The sequence below is a fragment of the Lactuca sativa genome, chromosome 2 (genome assembly GCF_002870075.4).
Source record: "Lactuca sativa cultivar Salinas chromosome 2, Lsat_Salinas_v11, whole genome shotgun sequence".
Taxonomy (NCBI): Eukaryota; Viridiplantae; Streptophyta; class Magnoliopsida; order Asterales; family Asteraceae; genus Lactuca; species Lactuca sativa.
The window spans coordinates 14191698-14210494 of NC_056624.2; the positions used below are offsets into that span (position 1 = coordinate 14191698).

Consider the following 18797-nt stretch of genomic DNA (forward strand, 5'->3'; position numbering starts at 1 on the left):
ACGCCATTTTTGGCGATCTTTATATCTACGGAAATGTGTTGCAGAGCCCCACAACCCTATCTAGTTTACTTTGACTTAAAACATACCGAACTAAATCACTAATTCATGTAATAAGTCTGAAACATCACTTTTCCCATTTTACCCTTTGACACCAAAACAAAAACAAAGGACTTAAATCACATAACCAATATTACCAACATCCAATAAGGTCTAAACCTTATTCCTTTGAAGCCAAATTCTTTACTCGATCCATTTATTGTCCACAATCCCGAAATAGAAACTTATTAAAACAGGATGTTACAATAAATATATAGTCCACACAATAATGTTGGTCAATGGTTGATATCATAAGATTATAAAACGTATCATGTCATGTAAAATTGAAACACTAAACGGTTTAATTTTTCTCGACCTTAACCTTACCTATTTGTTTGTATCATGTTTCATCCCGAGCTTGTATCGTTTTCGTTCGGGGTCAGTGAGTTGTGTCACTTTTATCCACCTGTAAATTTTTGTCATGTTTTTTTCTTCTATGTATAGTTTTTTATTATTAATAAAATACATCATAAGTTTAGAGAAATCCAATATATAGAAAGATACTAACGAACAATGATCAAATTACAAACATAAATATATTTTCCATCCAACAAAGGCTATAAGGTTCCATTCTTTGGATTCATAAATCATAGGGAATACATCGGCATTGCTTTATATTACAAACATAAACCAGGTGAATCATCTTGATCCTAGCAATTTCCCTCACCAGTGAAATCTCGATTATATTAGAACAAATTCTCCACCAAACCAGGTAGAGTTAGATTTGCAAAGATGTAACAACCAATCTCTGAGAGGTGGCCACTATCGAAAAATAAGTATTTAGAGTCATCCGGGCATGTTCCGACGAGTTGATTGCATGTATAACTAAATTCTATTAATCCGGTTCCACAACAACCTCTGTTTGTAACTTCCAACCCTAGGGCAAAGAAGAACAGAATTACAAGCAAGACCTTGTTCAAATGGGAATGTGCTAAATCTACGGCCAAAAATCCTATAATATATGATAAAATATATTTGGTGCTGGAAACATAAATGAAAACTATTAAAAAATAAAATTCGTTGGAAAACACTATCTAATGAATAATTAATTATATAAATTATGTATTGGATATAGTGAATACCATATTGCTCAGGGTTATTGATGATGCTTATTAGGGGATTGTAGAAATCAACAAAGGCAATCCTGGACTGAGGAAGATTGCTTTCAAGAATTGGGAGTTGTCCTTTTAGCATATTGTTGAAAATTTGTGCTTGTTGATTTTGATTTTCGGCGCACATCCTAAGTAAACCTCCTTCTAATGTTCTCTCTACAGGAAGACAACCGACAGGTGGTGCACTAAAGACCCCTATCTTTCGTGCTCCCAGTTTGTATAGTTCCTTCAACAAATTTGAAGAACAATTATAAGTAACATCATTTAAGACAACTCTGCATATCCATATAATAAAAGTCCATCGTTTTGTGTTTTTTCTCAAACTGTGTAGTTATTTCATTATATAGAAGCGTGTGAATGTTCATCAAAAGCTTCATTTGATAGAAGTATTTATACCTGCACAAAACTCAACGTCAAGTTTACTAGCATGCTATCATAAACATCATCCGGTAATCCACTTGCAGGAAGGGAAAAAAGCATATCGTTGGTGCTTGCGACTACCAAAAATACGTTGTTTGTGATTATTTCTTTTGCAGCTTCTTCCCCAATGTTGGTCTCAAGCTTCCCAAGATATTCTTTAAACAAATCCAATTGATCCAGCATTGGGATAGCCCTCTAATAGATATAGTAAGGCGACAAAACAAACGAAACAATTAAACAAAAATAAGATTTACTTACACACGTACATAGCAGTTGTTTTAACTAATAGTGAGAATGCTAAGAAGGAAATAGTAATATTAAAGATATATGCATTCATACCGTTTGATTGGTTGTTTGTGGATCATACCCACTACCAGCAGAAGCAAAACATACACCCGTCAAAAGATCATTAATTTGTATCGAAGGGTCAAGATATGGTGGAAGATACTCCTTCACTCCCAATCCTTCGGCTGGGATTTTGTTATCAAGTCGTTGCAGTTTTATTAGTAAAAATACAAGAAACTACAACAATGAGTGTACTCTATATAGTAACAAATTTCCTAAAATCTTTTGCTAACTCTATACATCCTAATGTATATAAAATCTTCAGAAAATCTATTTAATGCTTAATAAACGCTAATGATATCCTATTTTCTTACTGGTTCTGAGAATTTTTTATAACAAGCAATTACCAAAGCCTAGCATCGTTGCTGACTATTGAAAGGGTCATGTGTAAAATGAGCACATTATTATGTATATCCATAAAATTAATTGTTTTCTTATCGATTTAACTGTCAAATATTATTTCCTTTAATTTTGAAACTGTTCCTCATAGTTTTTGTTGGCATGGAGTGAAATGAGGGTGTAATTAATGGAATGCGAAGTTAGGTGGAGTTAAATTGAAAATCTTGTTCAAACGAAACGAATTTGATGTGAGAACCATTTTTTAAATTTACAATATAAAATAAAGAATGTAAAATTTATTTTTATTTTATATTAATTGATATTTTCATGATGTTGAAAAATAATAACTTGTAATCTCAAATATAAATGAATAGAAATAATAATTTCAAAATAAGAGACTATGTTTACTTTTATAAAATATAATTTTTATTATGAGAGGATTGCACGAATTATTTAAACTTATGCATCTAAAAATATATAAGAATTAATAATTAAATAAATAAACTAATAAACAGATTAATACATAAGAGAAATTGACAAAAACCAAGAACATTTCGATGAGATTTTAAATATATGTGCTAAAGGGTCAGGGATAGATTAATAATAGAATATATATAATGATTTAAAACCTTTATGAAGATCCCATGGAAGCAATGAAATATTATTACGCTATCATGATGCTTCCATTGTGAAAGATGGCATTAATGGTTAAATGAATTTCATCTTAGATAATAATACATCGATTCTATGAGCATAATAATATATGCCACAATTGAAGGCAACAGACTTTGTATGTATACGTAATTGTACAAAGAAGTAAGAAATACAGACATTACAAAAGGTATGTACAAGAATAATAAACTTGGAAACAAATAAATCTAATCTTATAGAGGATTTATATGATCGTTGTTATTATCCTTAATACCCTCCCTCAAGCGAATCGTAGGATTTGATCCAATGCCAAGCTTGGAACGAAATGTAGAGAACAAGGGTCGAGGAAGACATTTAGTGAAGACATCAACAATGTTAAAGTGGGATGGAATGAATTGAGTCTTCAGCTTCCCTGATTAGACAAGTTCACTAGTGAAATGATAGTCGAGTTCAATATGTTTTTCATGTTTATGAGGGACTAGGATGTCACTAATGAACATTGTGCCCTTGTTATCACATTGAACGAGTGGACAAGTAGTAAGAGAAACGTGTCAATCTGCCAGGAGATGTGTGACCCTAATAATGTCTGCTACAACATTAGCAAGGGAGCGATACTCAGACTCGCAACTTCAACATGAGATCGTAGGTTGTTTCATGGAACTCCACAAAAAAATAATAGAACCAAGAAAAAAGGAATAGCGAGAAGTTGATCTTCGCGTGTCAGGACATGATGCCCAATCAGCATCTGAATAGGCGAGAAGACAAGGATTGGAGCAAGAGTATGTCAATCTAAAATGCAAGGTACCCTTAAGATAGCGTAGAATATGCTTAACAACAAGAAAATGTTCATCAGTAGTATTCTGTAAGAACTGATTGACATGATTGACTACAAATGAAATGTCATTACGAGTGATGGTCAAATACCAGAGAGCACCCACCAAGGAGCGATGTAAGGTAGGGTTATTGAAAGGATTTCAAGCACATTGTAATTTTAGACCAGAGACCATGGGTGATGCTACAGGTTTGCTTTCATGAAGTTGAGCATGCAGGAGAATATCTGAAGCATACTTTGCTTGCCGGAGAGATAGACCGTCAGTAGTGTAACTAACCTCTAAACCCAGAATGTAATGAAGCTTTCCTAGATCCTTAATAGCAAATGCAGAATGCATCTTTTCGATTAAGGATGTGATCAAAGGTGCATTGTTCCCTGTCAAGGTTATATTGTCAACATAAACAAGTAAATACAAAATGGTATTTCAAACCAAGACGAGTAACAAAATCATTGAACCTTTGAAACCATGCACGAGGTGCTTGTTTTATACCATACATGGCTTTACAAAGACGACATACATGGTTTGGATCAGAACTATCGAAGTATCCTGGTGGTTGCTCCATGAAAATTGTTTCAGACAAAACACCATTGAGAAATGCATTTTTTACGTCCAGCTGATGCAAGGTCCATTTGCGCATGACCACCAAGCTCAAAACAATACGAACTGTGGATGCTTTAATTAACAGACTGGAGGTAGAGTTAAAGTCAAAACCAGGGAATTGAGTGCCTTGAGCAACAAGTCGTGCTTTATGAAGGTCAGCTGACCCATTTCCATTACACTTGGTGCGGTGGGCCCATTTAGATCTGACAACATTGACACACAAAGGATGGGGAATAAGCTCACAAATAAGTATTTCGCATCAAATTGTGATCAAGCAACAGAGTAGGCATGCGATTTATAGTGAAAATTGTAGCAACAAAAGCATCAAATAAGTATTCTGCATTCAAGTTTGAGTGAAAGCGCATTGTTAGTGTGACATCGTGATAATAAGGTACTTCTAATTTTAACCCTATAATTTTATTATATTGCAATTTAGACCCTAAGTAAAAGAAAGAATTCAATGAAGGCCCTAGTGGCATTTTCATAAATTAGGTGTTGGGGGAGTATGCCATGCATACGTGTGTACACTGAGCGTACTAGTGCGCGCCCTAGTATGCAGGGCGTACATATGTATACAAGACGTACGTGCCATCCATGAAAACCCTAATTTTTACGGTTTGGATCATATTTAAACCCAATTATAGCCTCATTTCCCCTTACTTCATCAGCCTCCATACCCTTCAAATGTTTTTGCAATCCTAATTCATCTTGTGAAGCATTTCTAAGCTTGAGTGTGTGTGTGTGTGTGTGTGTGTTTTAAGCTTTTGAAGATGAAGAAAGGAAGGAGAGAACACCTTGGAGGAGTGAAGCTCTTTAGATCCAGGATCACAACACCTTTTTGCACCATTTTGAGGTATAAAGTTTTGAACTTCGTGAAGTTTCATTTAGATCTTGTGTTGGAATGATTTTTGGTCCTTTTCGTCCCAAATATGGAGATTCATGAACATAGCATGTTCTTGACTCATTAAGTTGTCCTTTCAGACCTTTGAAAGGGTCTTGAGTCCTAAAGATGGGTTTCATATGGTTGGTTTTGCTCCATGCATCATTTAGAAGGCCTTAATGGATTAAGAAGTTTAGTTAAGAACTTAATGGGCATCCAAAGTCATAAAGTTGGAAAATTTATGACACTTGAGGGCAATTTAGCGATGGATCTGAAAGATGGATGTGAGAGCTTAAGCCATTAAGCTCTTAATGTGAAATTAAGAATCTAAGAGTAGGCCCCGCGTACATGGAGTACGCACCGCGTACGAGGTCAACCACCCCAATGGTGGTCAACGCTCGAGAACACCCATCGTATATTTGGAGTACACCCCGCATACTCACTATATGTTGACTCGACTTAATTGACTCGGCTAGGTTGACTCAGTTGATTTGACTAGTTTGACTTTGATTTGACCAAGTTTGACTTAAGGATATTTTGGGTATTTTTTGGATTTTGATTGAGATTGGTCATTTGGTTGGATAGGTGAAAGTTAGAACTGAGATTCGGAGTCGAGACATCATCAGGACTTGTCCAGTCTGTGAGATGAGTTTTCCTCACAGTACTTACGAGTCGAAGGCACCAAGGTCGGCCCATTGGATTGATATCCTGCTATACACTAATATGTTGAGTATGGAATAGGTCTTCATTATTATACATTATTTGTCGATATGCTAGTCTGGTAGATCTGTAGGACTACCTACGATTATGTCTGCATGATTCTCTGTATATGTTTGTTATATGTTATATGTCGACGTATTGTGTTGGATTGAGGTTTTACTACTTCGTGCTCTAGCCAACGAACCCTGGAGCATTCCAAATATAAGCTGAGGGTTGGGCAAGGCTCTAGCCGACGAACCGTAGAGCATTCCAGATACAAGCTGAGGACCGGGGGTATGCCAGACTTGTATTGAGGGCTTGAGGGTATTTCAGTCAAATGATTGATTGGGTCAGAGACCAAGCGGGACATAAGTTTTGGGCCCCGAGGGCAACCAAGACTTATGCTAAGGGCTTAAGGGTAATCCATTTTTTTAGCTATGGACCCATTACACGTTGTTATTGTATATGTTATCTGTTTATGTGTTCCTACTTTAGGGGAAACTCACTAAGATTTGGTTTATGGTTTTTAGATGTGGTTTCAGGGACTTCGGATGATCACAAGAAGGCGAAGGCGTGACCGTACACATCCTCTTTTTTATGTACTTTTGAACTATGGGATACTCTGATATTGAACAATACTTGAAAACAATGATTTTGTAAACATTCTATGATTTGGGGTTGTTTTAAAAAGTTTAAATTTCTTGTGATTTTTATGGATGTTACAGTCAAACCCATTTCAATGATGTGACAATGTTTTCGTTCGGTGCAACTATTTTGAGATAGTGTATACGGACTTGAGAATCGATAATGAATTATGTGAGCATGAAAGAGATCTTTAAGAGAAGCATTTGTAAATTCACCACCACCATAACTTTGACAGACCTTGATTTTTCTAGAGAATTGATTTTCGAACAAGGCCTGAAAATGATTGAAAGTATTAAAAATTTATGATTTCCACTTCAGTGGATAGATCCAAGAGAACCCATAACCATCAAGAAATAACAAATAGTATCGAAAACCATGTACAGATGTAATAGGAGCTGGTCCCTAAAGATCGCAATATATCAAATCAAGAACAAATGCATAACGTTTCTCATTACCTATAAAAGGTAGTCGAGGACTCTTTCCTAATTGACAAGGTTCACAGATTTTATGATTTGGAAATGGCTTAGACAAAGATAAGTGACCTTGTTTATTTCAAACATAAATAATAAAATGCCACTTGTGGAAAAGACCGATGTGCCATCGATGAATGAAATATCTCGAAGCTAATGGCCTTAGAAACCATTTCTTCCAAACTAGGCAGCAGGGTTAATGACAGATGAGTGAAGGCGAATTGAGTAAAGGACTCACCGAAGCCTCTTTAGAACCAATGGATTTTGTCAATCTTATAAATAGAGCGACAAATGGAGGCTATTGGTCGCATAGAGTTTTGAACATTTTAGAGTTATCAACCACATATTGATCACCTTGACGAAGGTATTGAAGCTCATCTTTGAGTTGAATCTCTTGTGTTTTGGATTGATGATTGAAGGTGGCTTGAAGGTAGACCATATTTTCTAAGAAGTCTGGTAGCCAACAACAACAACAACTTCTTCAAGAGTAAGAGAAGCTTATAAGAGGGTTCCAACCATATGATCAAATCGGACCCATTCCTTATAGGTACGATTGGCAATGGACACAACAACATCAGAAGGAGATGATACAGTTATGGGTGGTGGATTGGTACTACCATCACAAAGTTCATATAGATCAAAACATATCAGGATGGGTTCAACTTGATTGAACCAGATCAAATAGTTGGTTTAGTCAAGTTTATGAGTACTGAAAAGATGAACCATACTATTGAAAGTAACAAAATCATTTGATTTTGAAGAGGGAGTGGTGGATGATGAAGCTAGTGTCGCAGGAGCAATGGGGATCGATAATGGTTTTTCTTAGGATAAAACCTAGGGGTCGTCTGATATCATATGAGGTTAATAATCCATGCCTCAATTGAAGGAATGAGACTTTGTATATATACACAATTATACAAAGAGGTAAGAAATATATATATATATATATATATATATATATATATATATATATATATATATATATATATATATATATATATATATTACAAAAGATATGTACAAGAGTAACAAACTAGGAAACAAATAAATCTAATCTTTAAGACAATGTGTATGATCATTGTTATTATCCCTAATAGATTCAAATCAATTTACCCATGGTTCAGAAGCTAGCAATAGTAAACATATTTTCAAGAACAAATTAAGAATTGATGGCACTATCGAAAAGTTTATGGCTTGATAATTTGCTAAGGATTCCACAAAAAAAGGCTTGATTACTTTGGTACATAGGCTTAAGTGATTAACAAACTCATAGATCACCCTGTGGATTTCAAGATTTCTTTCGTAAACGGTGAATAGAGTCAATAAATAAGGAAATATATATATATATATATATATATATATATATATATATATATATATATATATATATATATATATATATAATGGCATGATGGTTTCATAGTTTGAGTAGAATGAAACAAATTTTGTAAAGTTATTCAGTCCTTGAATGATTAAACAAGCTCCCAAACAAGGGCATTAAATGTTTGATCATGTTAATTTGACAATTTTGGATTAAGGAAACAAGCAAATATGTGTATACGTGATTTGTGAAAGGAAAATGGGTTCTCATTTTCTTTTATGTAGAAGATATGTTGCTCAATGAAACTGACTTAGAACTAGTACAAATGACATATTAAGTTTTAACTAAAAATCATGATTTTAAAGATTTGTGAGATTTCAATGTAATTCTAAAAATAGTAAACCATGCCATCTTAGTGTCACGTGTCAATCCGCCCCAAGGCTCATATGAGAGGTCAATAGCCTAACACTAATAATATTTTTGATATGTCAATCCGTCCCAAGGCTCATATGAGAGGTCAATTACATAACACTAACAATATTTTGGGTATAGAATCTCACTCCTCAACTACTAACCTCTTATGAGGACCAATGATCTAGAAATAATAACCCTCATAGATAGCAATAAGTTAATTATATACGATACTCACTGTATTGAAAAGAGTTTTAAAATGTTTATTTAAATTTGATTGATGAGCTTTTGATTTATTTTTTTTAAAAACGTTTAATTATTAATAATCAAAATATAGACAAAAAAATGAGTTGCTAGTGTTATCGGTAGCCAGGATGGAACATGAATATAAAGAAAATTAAGTGGCCAAAAGCAAAATTTATGTTGCAAAAGATTACGCGATATCGACATACGAACAAGATAAAAATATGCATGTTAGAATATAATTCTTATTGAATTATATATATATTTATACTTTTTGTTTATCTATTTTTTAATCTTCAATGTCATAGTGTTGTTGTAAACTATTGTTGTTGATGATGTAAAGCAAATAGCAAAACACTTTAAAAAAGCCCTTGTTTATTGTTTTTTATACAACTGATATCCTATAGTATTTAAAGGATATATTCATGACTATTGGACTAATGAGCATGAACATTTGGTTGGAGTTTCATACTTAGTGGGTTGTATTGTACATGTTGGATTAAAGAAACAAACTTTTATTACATATTTCATTATGGCAATTAACAAGGATTGTTGGACTAGCATATTATTGTATACAAGCATAATGCCCTAAAGGACTTGCTAATATATTTACCCTAATGCACAAATCCATTTCCACCAATATATGTGAATTTGTGAATTGTAATAGTGCGGCTACACAATCGAGGGCATATAATCCAATCTAAAATGATAATTTTAGTGATAGTTTAATAAGGTGCATATAGTTTAATATTCATGAGCTTCTTACAGTCGATTAAGAACATGACAATGCCCTCTCATAGAAAGGATTTTAAGGAAAACTGATTGAGAGTTTACAAAATAATATAAGACTAGTCGGTTTGGATACTAGAAAATTAAAAAATTTGTTTTTGGTGGATCATAACGATTGCATATGCTGCAAAAGAACGTTGTGATCATATAAATGGACGCCACAATGACCCTTTTCATGACTTTTCAAAAGGACATTATGTTTATTCATATGACAATTATGACATGTGACATTGAAAAAGCAAAAAACAAATCCTTTGTTGACTATTATGAAGGGTCACAACATTTACAAAATATTATGAAAGTTCGAGAATGGATTTTTCTTTTGTTGTCGAACATTTACGATGAATCTATATAAACAATGATTAATTGTGTTTTATTGTTAAAACTCCTTTTAATATTTTTAGATTTTTGAGAATCCAAAAATTAACCATTCTTTTAACGGATCTTAACAATCGTGTTGCTATATAAACACATATATTCAAGCCTCTAAATACTTGCTAATGCAATTCTATATTTTTGCTTTATTATATATTTTGAAGAAATTTCCAAAAAAACATGAGCATGATGTTTTTCGCTAAAACGTCTTAAAGCAATAAGCACTAGCGATTTAATTTGTATTTTATCCACACATATAAAACCTAGTAAACCACTTAACATGTCCTCCATATTAATATAAACACATTACATAAATTTTCAATTAGTTTCATAGATTTTCCCATAAATAAATTGATAGCGTTGTCATGTTACAGGACAGTTCATTCATGGGAACCACATGTTGGTATTTAAGAAAGTTTTTAATTAGTTTCAACAATACCTACTTCAAAATAATCAATTAAAACAACTTTGTGTCCAAAAAATATGTCAAAGAACAAAGAGGTACCAAAAACGTCAGAGATTATTTTCCCATTGGAGAACCTTCCGGTTGGCACTCCGCCCATAAAATCTTTTCCATATGGAAGAAAGTTGGCCTTGAACATAGTGTCGATGTAGTTATTATTCCCAGTATCAGCATAGGAATCCCCAAATACTAGGATTGCTGGCACTGAGAGAATTTCTTGCATATTTTTTCCATCGCTTAGGTTGCATAAACAAAGAAACACATATAGAGAAATGAGAATGAACTTAGAAACTAAAAGAAGCATTTGAAAATATTTGAATAGTTATCAAGACCAAAATATATAAATGAAGAAAATGTGTAGCATCATGCCATCTATGATCTATATATATACTAGAGAACTAAACACTTAATGACTAATATTTCAAGAGTATTTATGGATCAGTTTCAGCCACGTTAGACATTATATATGTCATCGGTTAGAAAAACATGTTTTCTTTGTTTCATTATTTTTCAATAAAAATTGAGATCCTTGCTCCATGTGAAAGGTACTTTTATAATCTTTTCGTAAAGTTTAAGAATCATAGTACTTGTGTAAATTAAATAATTTTTTTCTAAATGCTACCAATAAATACAAACTTGCTATTTTCTTCGAAGTCTATGAATTTTTTCATGTTCATTTGGATTACTAGTGTGCTTACCAAGTGATATGGGTTTCCAAATAGAAATCAAATTTTAATCTTTATTAGATATAAGAGAGGTGTTCAATAGGGCGATAACAGTCTTCTCATAAAGTATTTTCATTGTTGCTAAAAACAAATAGAAATGAGTGCCTTTGAAATGAGTTTCCTCTTATCGTGTCGTTGATACTTTCTTTTGAGGTGACATTGATGTCTTTGCCGAAAGTCATTAATATTAAGGACAAAATTTTGTCTCTAAAGGTAAAACGTCACAAATTTAAAACCAAAATTTTCATTCAAAACTAGGTCAAATGTTAAAAAAAAAAAAAAAAAAAAAAAAAAAAAAAAAAAAAAACTTTTCTAAAATAATAATATAACATCCTTCTACCTTAAAAGAATAAGGTTTAAATAGAGTTGAATTACAAAGCCAACGAACGTCAAATAATAATAAAACTTCGATGCGAATATATAGTTATGTCGTGCACTTCTCTCAATCAACCTAAAAAACATTTAAATTAACATCGTAGGTATAAGCTTCGTGAAATCTCCAGTATACAATATATTCCACCATACATACAATGCATACAAACAAAAACTATCTCATCGATCATACCATATCAATATATATATATATATATATATATATATATATATATATATATATATATATATATATATACACTAGGTTATAACTCGTGTATTACACGGGTCTGCAATGTAAAACAATTTTGAAACTTGATAGACATAATAATTAATAATAGAAGTCGTTGATGTGAATGAGCCGTTTAAAATAATGGTCATTTAAAATATAATTCATTGAAACTTAAAACAACCTTAAAGGTGTGACCATATTTTGACCATAATACCCTTACACTTCAAAATAAAAGTTATTGATGTGAATGAGCCCTTTAAAAATCATGAATTGATATCAATGTCAAACATATGGTTTTTAAAACTATCAAACATCAATTTAACATATTAAAAGCATATATATATGTCTTTTCTTGATGTTTTGAAGATGATAACAAACTAATATCTGTTAACAACCTACTAACAAAAAAACTCAAAAACTGATAACAATGTACTAAACACTTTTGGGAAAACTAATCTTTTAGTTCCAATTCCAAGTCTATAGCATCTACTTATAGATATTTTTAAATCAAATCCCCTGCATAAACAAATATTCACTTATGAATTCTGAGGATGAAATTAATACTTTATAAAGTCAACTTATAATATTGCTTATCTTTCATTATAAATTGTTTAGGTTTTTAGTAATAATTAATTTAACCTCTATCTTATGCCTTATCTTTCATCATAAATAGTTTAGGTTTTTGCATCTGCCTATAGATATATTTAGACCAATCCCCTTGTCTTCACAAAATCGCAAAACCAAAGTACTCTGATTCGAATTAGCACAGGTGATACATATTAATTGTTAAGCAAATACATTTGCAATAATAAAAATGGTGATGCATACCTGATGCTAGAAATAGATACGTATCACAACCTACCTACTTATCAGCACCTTGGCAAGGTAAAATTAACCTGTGTTCACATGAAAATCACAAAAATTAAGTAAAAATCTTACATATGGGTAAAAATAAAAAAAAAAAGTTCATTAGTAAGAGTTTGTTGGTTCCTTCAAATAAAGAAAAGATTTTCAAAGATCGAGAGAAAGGGGGTGTCTTTTATAGCGAAAAGAAGTAGAACAAAAATCAAGAGATGTGTGTTTTACAGAAGCTGATTTTGGGAGGAAGAGCAAACAGTGGGTAGTTGAATACTTAGGGTTTTTATGGTGGAACATGGTAAGATCATGAGAAAAAAACAGACGTAGATGGAATTACATAAGAGGTTTCAAATGAAATTACTTAAGCGGCTTCAAGTTGCCTAAAAATGTCATCATTTATATTAAAAATGTTGAAAATTTAATATGATTATAACAATATAAAAGAGCATGATATCAACAGGCTAGTTTTAAAGGCTTCAAGTTGTCATCTGATAGGTAGGACACAATTAAAAACATCTTTAGGTCTTGGCTTCTTCTTTTGCTCATCAGGCGGCATAAGATTTTGCAACCTGCAAAAGAAGCATAGATATAAATTATTCCACTTCTTAGTTCCTTTAACCGGCATTTCACAACAATTCACATAAACAACCATTCACGCACACACACTCACATAGTCACATAGTCTCATTCTCATACATGCACATACACAAAATCACATATATACAATCACATAAACACCGATAGGTAATGAGGTGTCCCATTTCCAGAGCTATTTTTGTCCAACAAATTACAATATATGTTAATTATATTTATACCTTCAATGTAATCTGAACTCTAGAACACTAGCAACAAATAGTCATCACGTTTTTCATGTGCTTTTATTTGTACCAATCAAGATAAACTTCAGGTAACCGTGAACATGGATACAGACCCTGCAATACCATTTAAACAACTATCGTTAAAAAGTTATAGAGCTGGGAAAATTGAAACCTTAAAGGTTGTCAACAGATTAGTCAAAGGTTGTAGATCTTAATTGTCGGAATCTTAGTTAGGTCTGGCAATCGTGTCGTGTTCGGGTTGGCGTGTCGCGAGTTTGCGGGTTGGCGTGTCAAAATATGTCAACCCAAACACAACCCATTTAAATATACAGGTCACGAGTTGGCGGGTTTGGAACATAAACCTATATATGACTCACCAACCCATTTATTTAAACGGGTTCACAAGTTGGCGGGTTCGTGGGTCAGATTTGGGTTCATAGGTCCGAATTTTACATATTTAAGTCTTAAACATCCAAATGAAAATTAAAAACATTCATAGAAACATGTTACAAACTTAGTCTTATAGGTTATGACTTATGACATTAGACCATTCACCACGAGTCATAATGTCAAAACAGTCAAATGGTCTAAAAATAAATGGTATATTTTTGTAATACTTATTAAATATTAATACTTGATACATAAATACATTTAAAAATAAAATAATTTTTTTTATTAAGAATATAAACGGGTTGGCGGGTCAACCCGTTTATTTTTTGAGAAACCCATATATGACCCGTTTAATAAACAGGTTGGCGGGTTGGTAGATTAGCGGGTTGGTAGGTTGAAAAACTCAACCCAAACCCATTTATTTCGTGTCGTATCGCGGGTCGTGTCGCGTGTCGTGTCGAGAATTGTCAGCCCTAATCATAGTCAGATCTCACCGGACCCCTAAAAATCTTTTGTATCGACTTCATCCAAGTACTAAAAAAACAAAACCTTGTTCTTAAAGCCTTCAGAAGCATTTTCTTGCTCCTGGTTCGTTCTACTTTTCTCTGGTTAAAAGTAGTAAACAAAAAACAACAAAATGAGGGAAAATATATGAGTTGTAGATCGCCGCTCGTCGGTGAGGAGTAGAAGATATGAGTTATAAGATAAAAGACTTTGAGGAAAAATGTACCTTTAATCAAAACTTATTGCGTACCTTGAGCTCGGTTGAGAAAAATTCCGAATTTACAAAAACCACTTGTCACCATCATCTTCAGCCACAGTCCGGTAGCACTTTAAGATGCAATTTGTGGATGGCATATTAACCATAGACCGAGGGGAGGAATTCAAATTTCAAAAAATGCTTTTCAATTTAGGAAGAAGGCAAGATCGAAGAAAGATCACAAAATTCACGGTATTTGATAGGCCATCCTTCGAAACAAATGAACGTTTAGTTGGATAGCCCTGATGTGTTGGCATCTTCAATTCTATTTGAACATATTTAAAAAAGAAGCTTAGAACATATGGCATGAAGACAACGAAGGCTGCTATCTTAGCGATGCGAGAAAAGCGAACAGAGAAGAATGTTAAAATCAGGGGATGATTAAGGTATATTAGAAAGGAAGTTACTAGGCATCGTTTCTAATATATTGATAAGATTATTTTGCCTATTTATTGCCTAATACTGGTCAATTATTAGATTAACTTTTAGCTGATTTCTAGGGATAATATCATTGTTTCTTGTTTAAATTGTTGATTATTAGGAACACAATTTAGAACTATGAGGGAAGTAATTTCTGAGATTTATGAGAAAATGCCACGTGTTAAAATAATGGTATAGAAAATGGACAAGTGGCATAATTTGGTTTTGTTTATTATATATATATATATATATATATATATATATATATATATATATATATATATATATATATATATATATAAGTCCAAACCAATAATCCCAAAATTAAGGTTTTCCAAACCCTAATTAGGTTCCCAACCCATTACAATCTGACTAGGCCCAAAAGCTAAGTCCTTAGGCCCATTAGAGCTTCATTGGGCCCACTGTTCCATTAGGCCCACTAGGGTTTCATTAATCGGGCACCACTCACTACCTCCTCGGGTAGTGTTGGTCAATGGCGGCTCGCGGTGGTGGTGGTTACGGGTTTTCTTTCCATTATACCATCACAATTACAATTCACAACACCATTTCCAATAACACACACACTAAGCTAAGCTAAGCTAAACATACACACACAACCACCCTTGTGGTGGCCGGTGGTGATACAAGGTGGCAGGAGGTGGAAACCGCCGCCTCACGGCGGTGGTAATGTCGTTTCTTGATTTCCAAGGCGAGATACACCCACAAAATGAACAAAAGACCATGTTACCCACACATACATGCGACATGGAAGCTGGAACGCACGCTACATTCTCCCTCGGGGTAGTGGACGTTGACTGGAGCAGCAAGAACGAGCCCCACGGGGCGGCGACGGTCGGCTTGATTCCTTGGCGGTTGTTACTTGACACCTGCGATGTGCTTGATGGTGAATAAAATGAAAATAAGAGGAAGATGAGGCGCGTACTCGAGTCCCCCATCGGCAGCTCCATCTTCAACAGCTTGGCAGTAAGCTTCGTCGGCGTCCATGGAAGGAGGTGGCGGTGAACGCTGGAGGGCAATCCATGAGCAAACGACGACAAAAACACGTGTAGTTCACTTCCCCAGTGTTAGGATGGACACGAGGGGATTGCTCCGGTGGTTTCCGACTTCACTAGAAAAGGTGGCAGTGGTTGAAGATGGAGAGGATGGTGGCTGCTTATTACCGCTAGGGTTAGGGTTTCGCATATGTAATAAGGTGACGTGTTTAATACCCATATCCCATCCAACCTCCATATGATTTTTACACATTCAGTCCCTCCTTGTATTATTCCTTTCAAAACAAGGCCACAATTTAACCTTTTAACCCTACTTCCTGAAACCCTTTACAAATCAAGTCCAAAATGTTACCAATCAGCCCCTGCATCCATAAATCTTTACATAATACGTACCAATAATACCAAACACCCCCTGACTTCTAAAATCCTTTGCGAAACAAGTCCCAAAATTACACTTTAACCCCCCCCCCCCCCCCTAAATAATCCAAATTATAACATTCGGCTCCCCCAAACCAACAATCCACTAAATAATATGGATTTAGTGCGACTATTCGTTCATCAGTTTTATCTATTTATTTATTAAATAAACAGAATGTTACAGACATCATTATGGAATGAAAGGTAAGTTTTGTTAGAATGAGGTCCAAGCAAAACATAATGACACAATCTACTACAAAATAAGAATATACTACTTTAGAAGTTGAATTCAAATATGATTGGATCATTGAAAAAACTATGTTGATTTCTGCCATTCAAGGATCACATAGAAATCTTTGTGACTTCGAGAGTATACTTAATCAAGCTAAGTGACTATATGTCACGAAAGAACACCAATCATATTCTCCAATACATTTAACTGCACTTAGAGTACAGTTAAGTATGGAGATGATAGTATTCACATAATTCATACAAATTAAATTTTGTTAAATCCATTGATAAAGTCATTCTTTTGAGCTAAGTATGAATGGTCACACTTCAGCTATACGACTTTATTATTCTAGAAATGGTTTTTTGATTTGGATTTAGTATTTGGATATTGGAACATTATAACAATAACTATTAGATAATGTTATGATATATTGGGATATAGTCATGACATTAATACTTGTTGTGTTTTATATTAACATGTTTAATCCATGAATAATGTTATTATTCTAAAGGTTCATAGTCGGTTATAGTTATGGGAGCAATTATGAAGTAAGACTAATATGAATTGGATTGGTTGACTCTCACTAGATGAAAGTAGGCAAGTGGTTGTAACCAAGTTTCATAGGTACTTGTCAGAGAACTAGTATTGAACTGACCTGCATCAAGATCATCTCATGGATCGTTATCGTGAATGATACTTGATTAAAAGGTACTATCTTTGTATCCTTAACACCTGAGATACATAGTGGGACTTAAGTGTAAGAGTACTATGCTTTGATAATTGTCAAATGTTGTTCCTTAACCGAGCAATTATAAAAGTCATTTTCAGGTATGGTGTGAACTATACAAAAGGCTTATGTAGTCAAGATGGGATTTGTTCCTCTTATGTGTTGAGAGTTAGACATCTAAGGCGCCTTGATATGTGCATATTTAGTTCATATTAAGTATAGATTTTTATTCATTTATTAGCTAAATTATTGCATTTCATGGAAAAAAAAAGGCACTTAAAAGTGTTTGAATTGCGTTTTCAGTCCAAAAGTGAAGCTCGGAAGCAGAAGGAAGCAGGAGAAGCGGTTGAGAGCTCGAGAATGGAACAAAGAAGAAAAACACTAAAAATAACACCTACTCGGCGAGTAGGGTCGACTACTCGGCAAGTCCAAGCGAAGATTCGAGAAGATAAAGACTCGAAAACCCAGAGACTTATCACAATACGGGGATTGAGAGATGGACTCGACGAGTCGGCACCTGACTCGACGAGTTGATTCGTATATATAAAGATAACTCCTCAGAACGATGGGAAGGAATTCTAGAATGATTCTGGAGAGTTTAGCTGCGATTAAGAAGTCAGAAAAAACCCTAGAAGATGAAGTTATAAGCTAGAATTCAATTCCGAAGGAAGAAGTGAGGCAAATTTCATCATTCTACTTAATCTTTTGTTTTGTCATTATGGTTAAACATTTAGACTCTGTTTGTTTGCTGTTATTTACTTCAATTATGAGCTAAAACCTTTAGACTTCTATTTGGGGATACAAAATTGATACTATGGTTTGATTATTGGTAGGATTAATTCTAAGTTGGTGATTTTTGTTATTTTAGCTTGCTAAAGAACCTTGTGTGTGAATAATAATTAATTTTCTGTTAATAGGAAGATAATTGATTAGCATGAACATCTATTGATTATCAACCTCATATGCTATGTGACCACTTTATCATATGTCTAGGATTAATGAACATGAAACTAGAGTTAATAAGAAAATTGAGTAAATTCATGTGCAAGCTTGTGTGATGACCATCAACAAGAAGTTAATTAAAAGACCAAATTAGTTAACTATTGCAAGTCTAAATTAACCCGAATAATTAATCTAGTGA

General features: G+C 33.7%; 1 protein-coding gene across 1 annotated transcript; it reads right to left on the reverse strand.

Moving 5' to 3' along the window:
* Positions 1-617: 617 nt before the first annotated feature.
* On the reverse strand, positions 618-11036 carry LOC111889508 (GDSL esterase/lipase At3g14820). Its single transcript, XM_023885657.3, has 5 exons — positions 10735-11036; positions 1968-2098; positions 1605-1823; positions 1179-1434; positions 618-973 (listed from the first exon to the last, which is right to left on the reverse strand). Exons 1-5 carry the CDS (start codon positions 10994-10996, stop codon positions 783-785), a joined length of 1059 nt encoding a protein of 352 aa, XP_023741425.1. The 5' UTR covers positions 10997-11036; the 3' UTR covers positions 618-782.
* Between the last annotated feature and the right edge of the window lie 7761 nt (positions 11037-18797).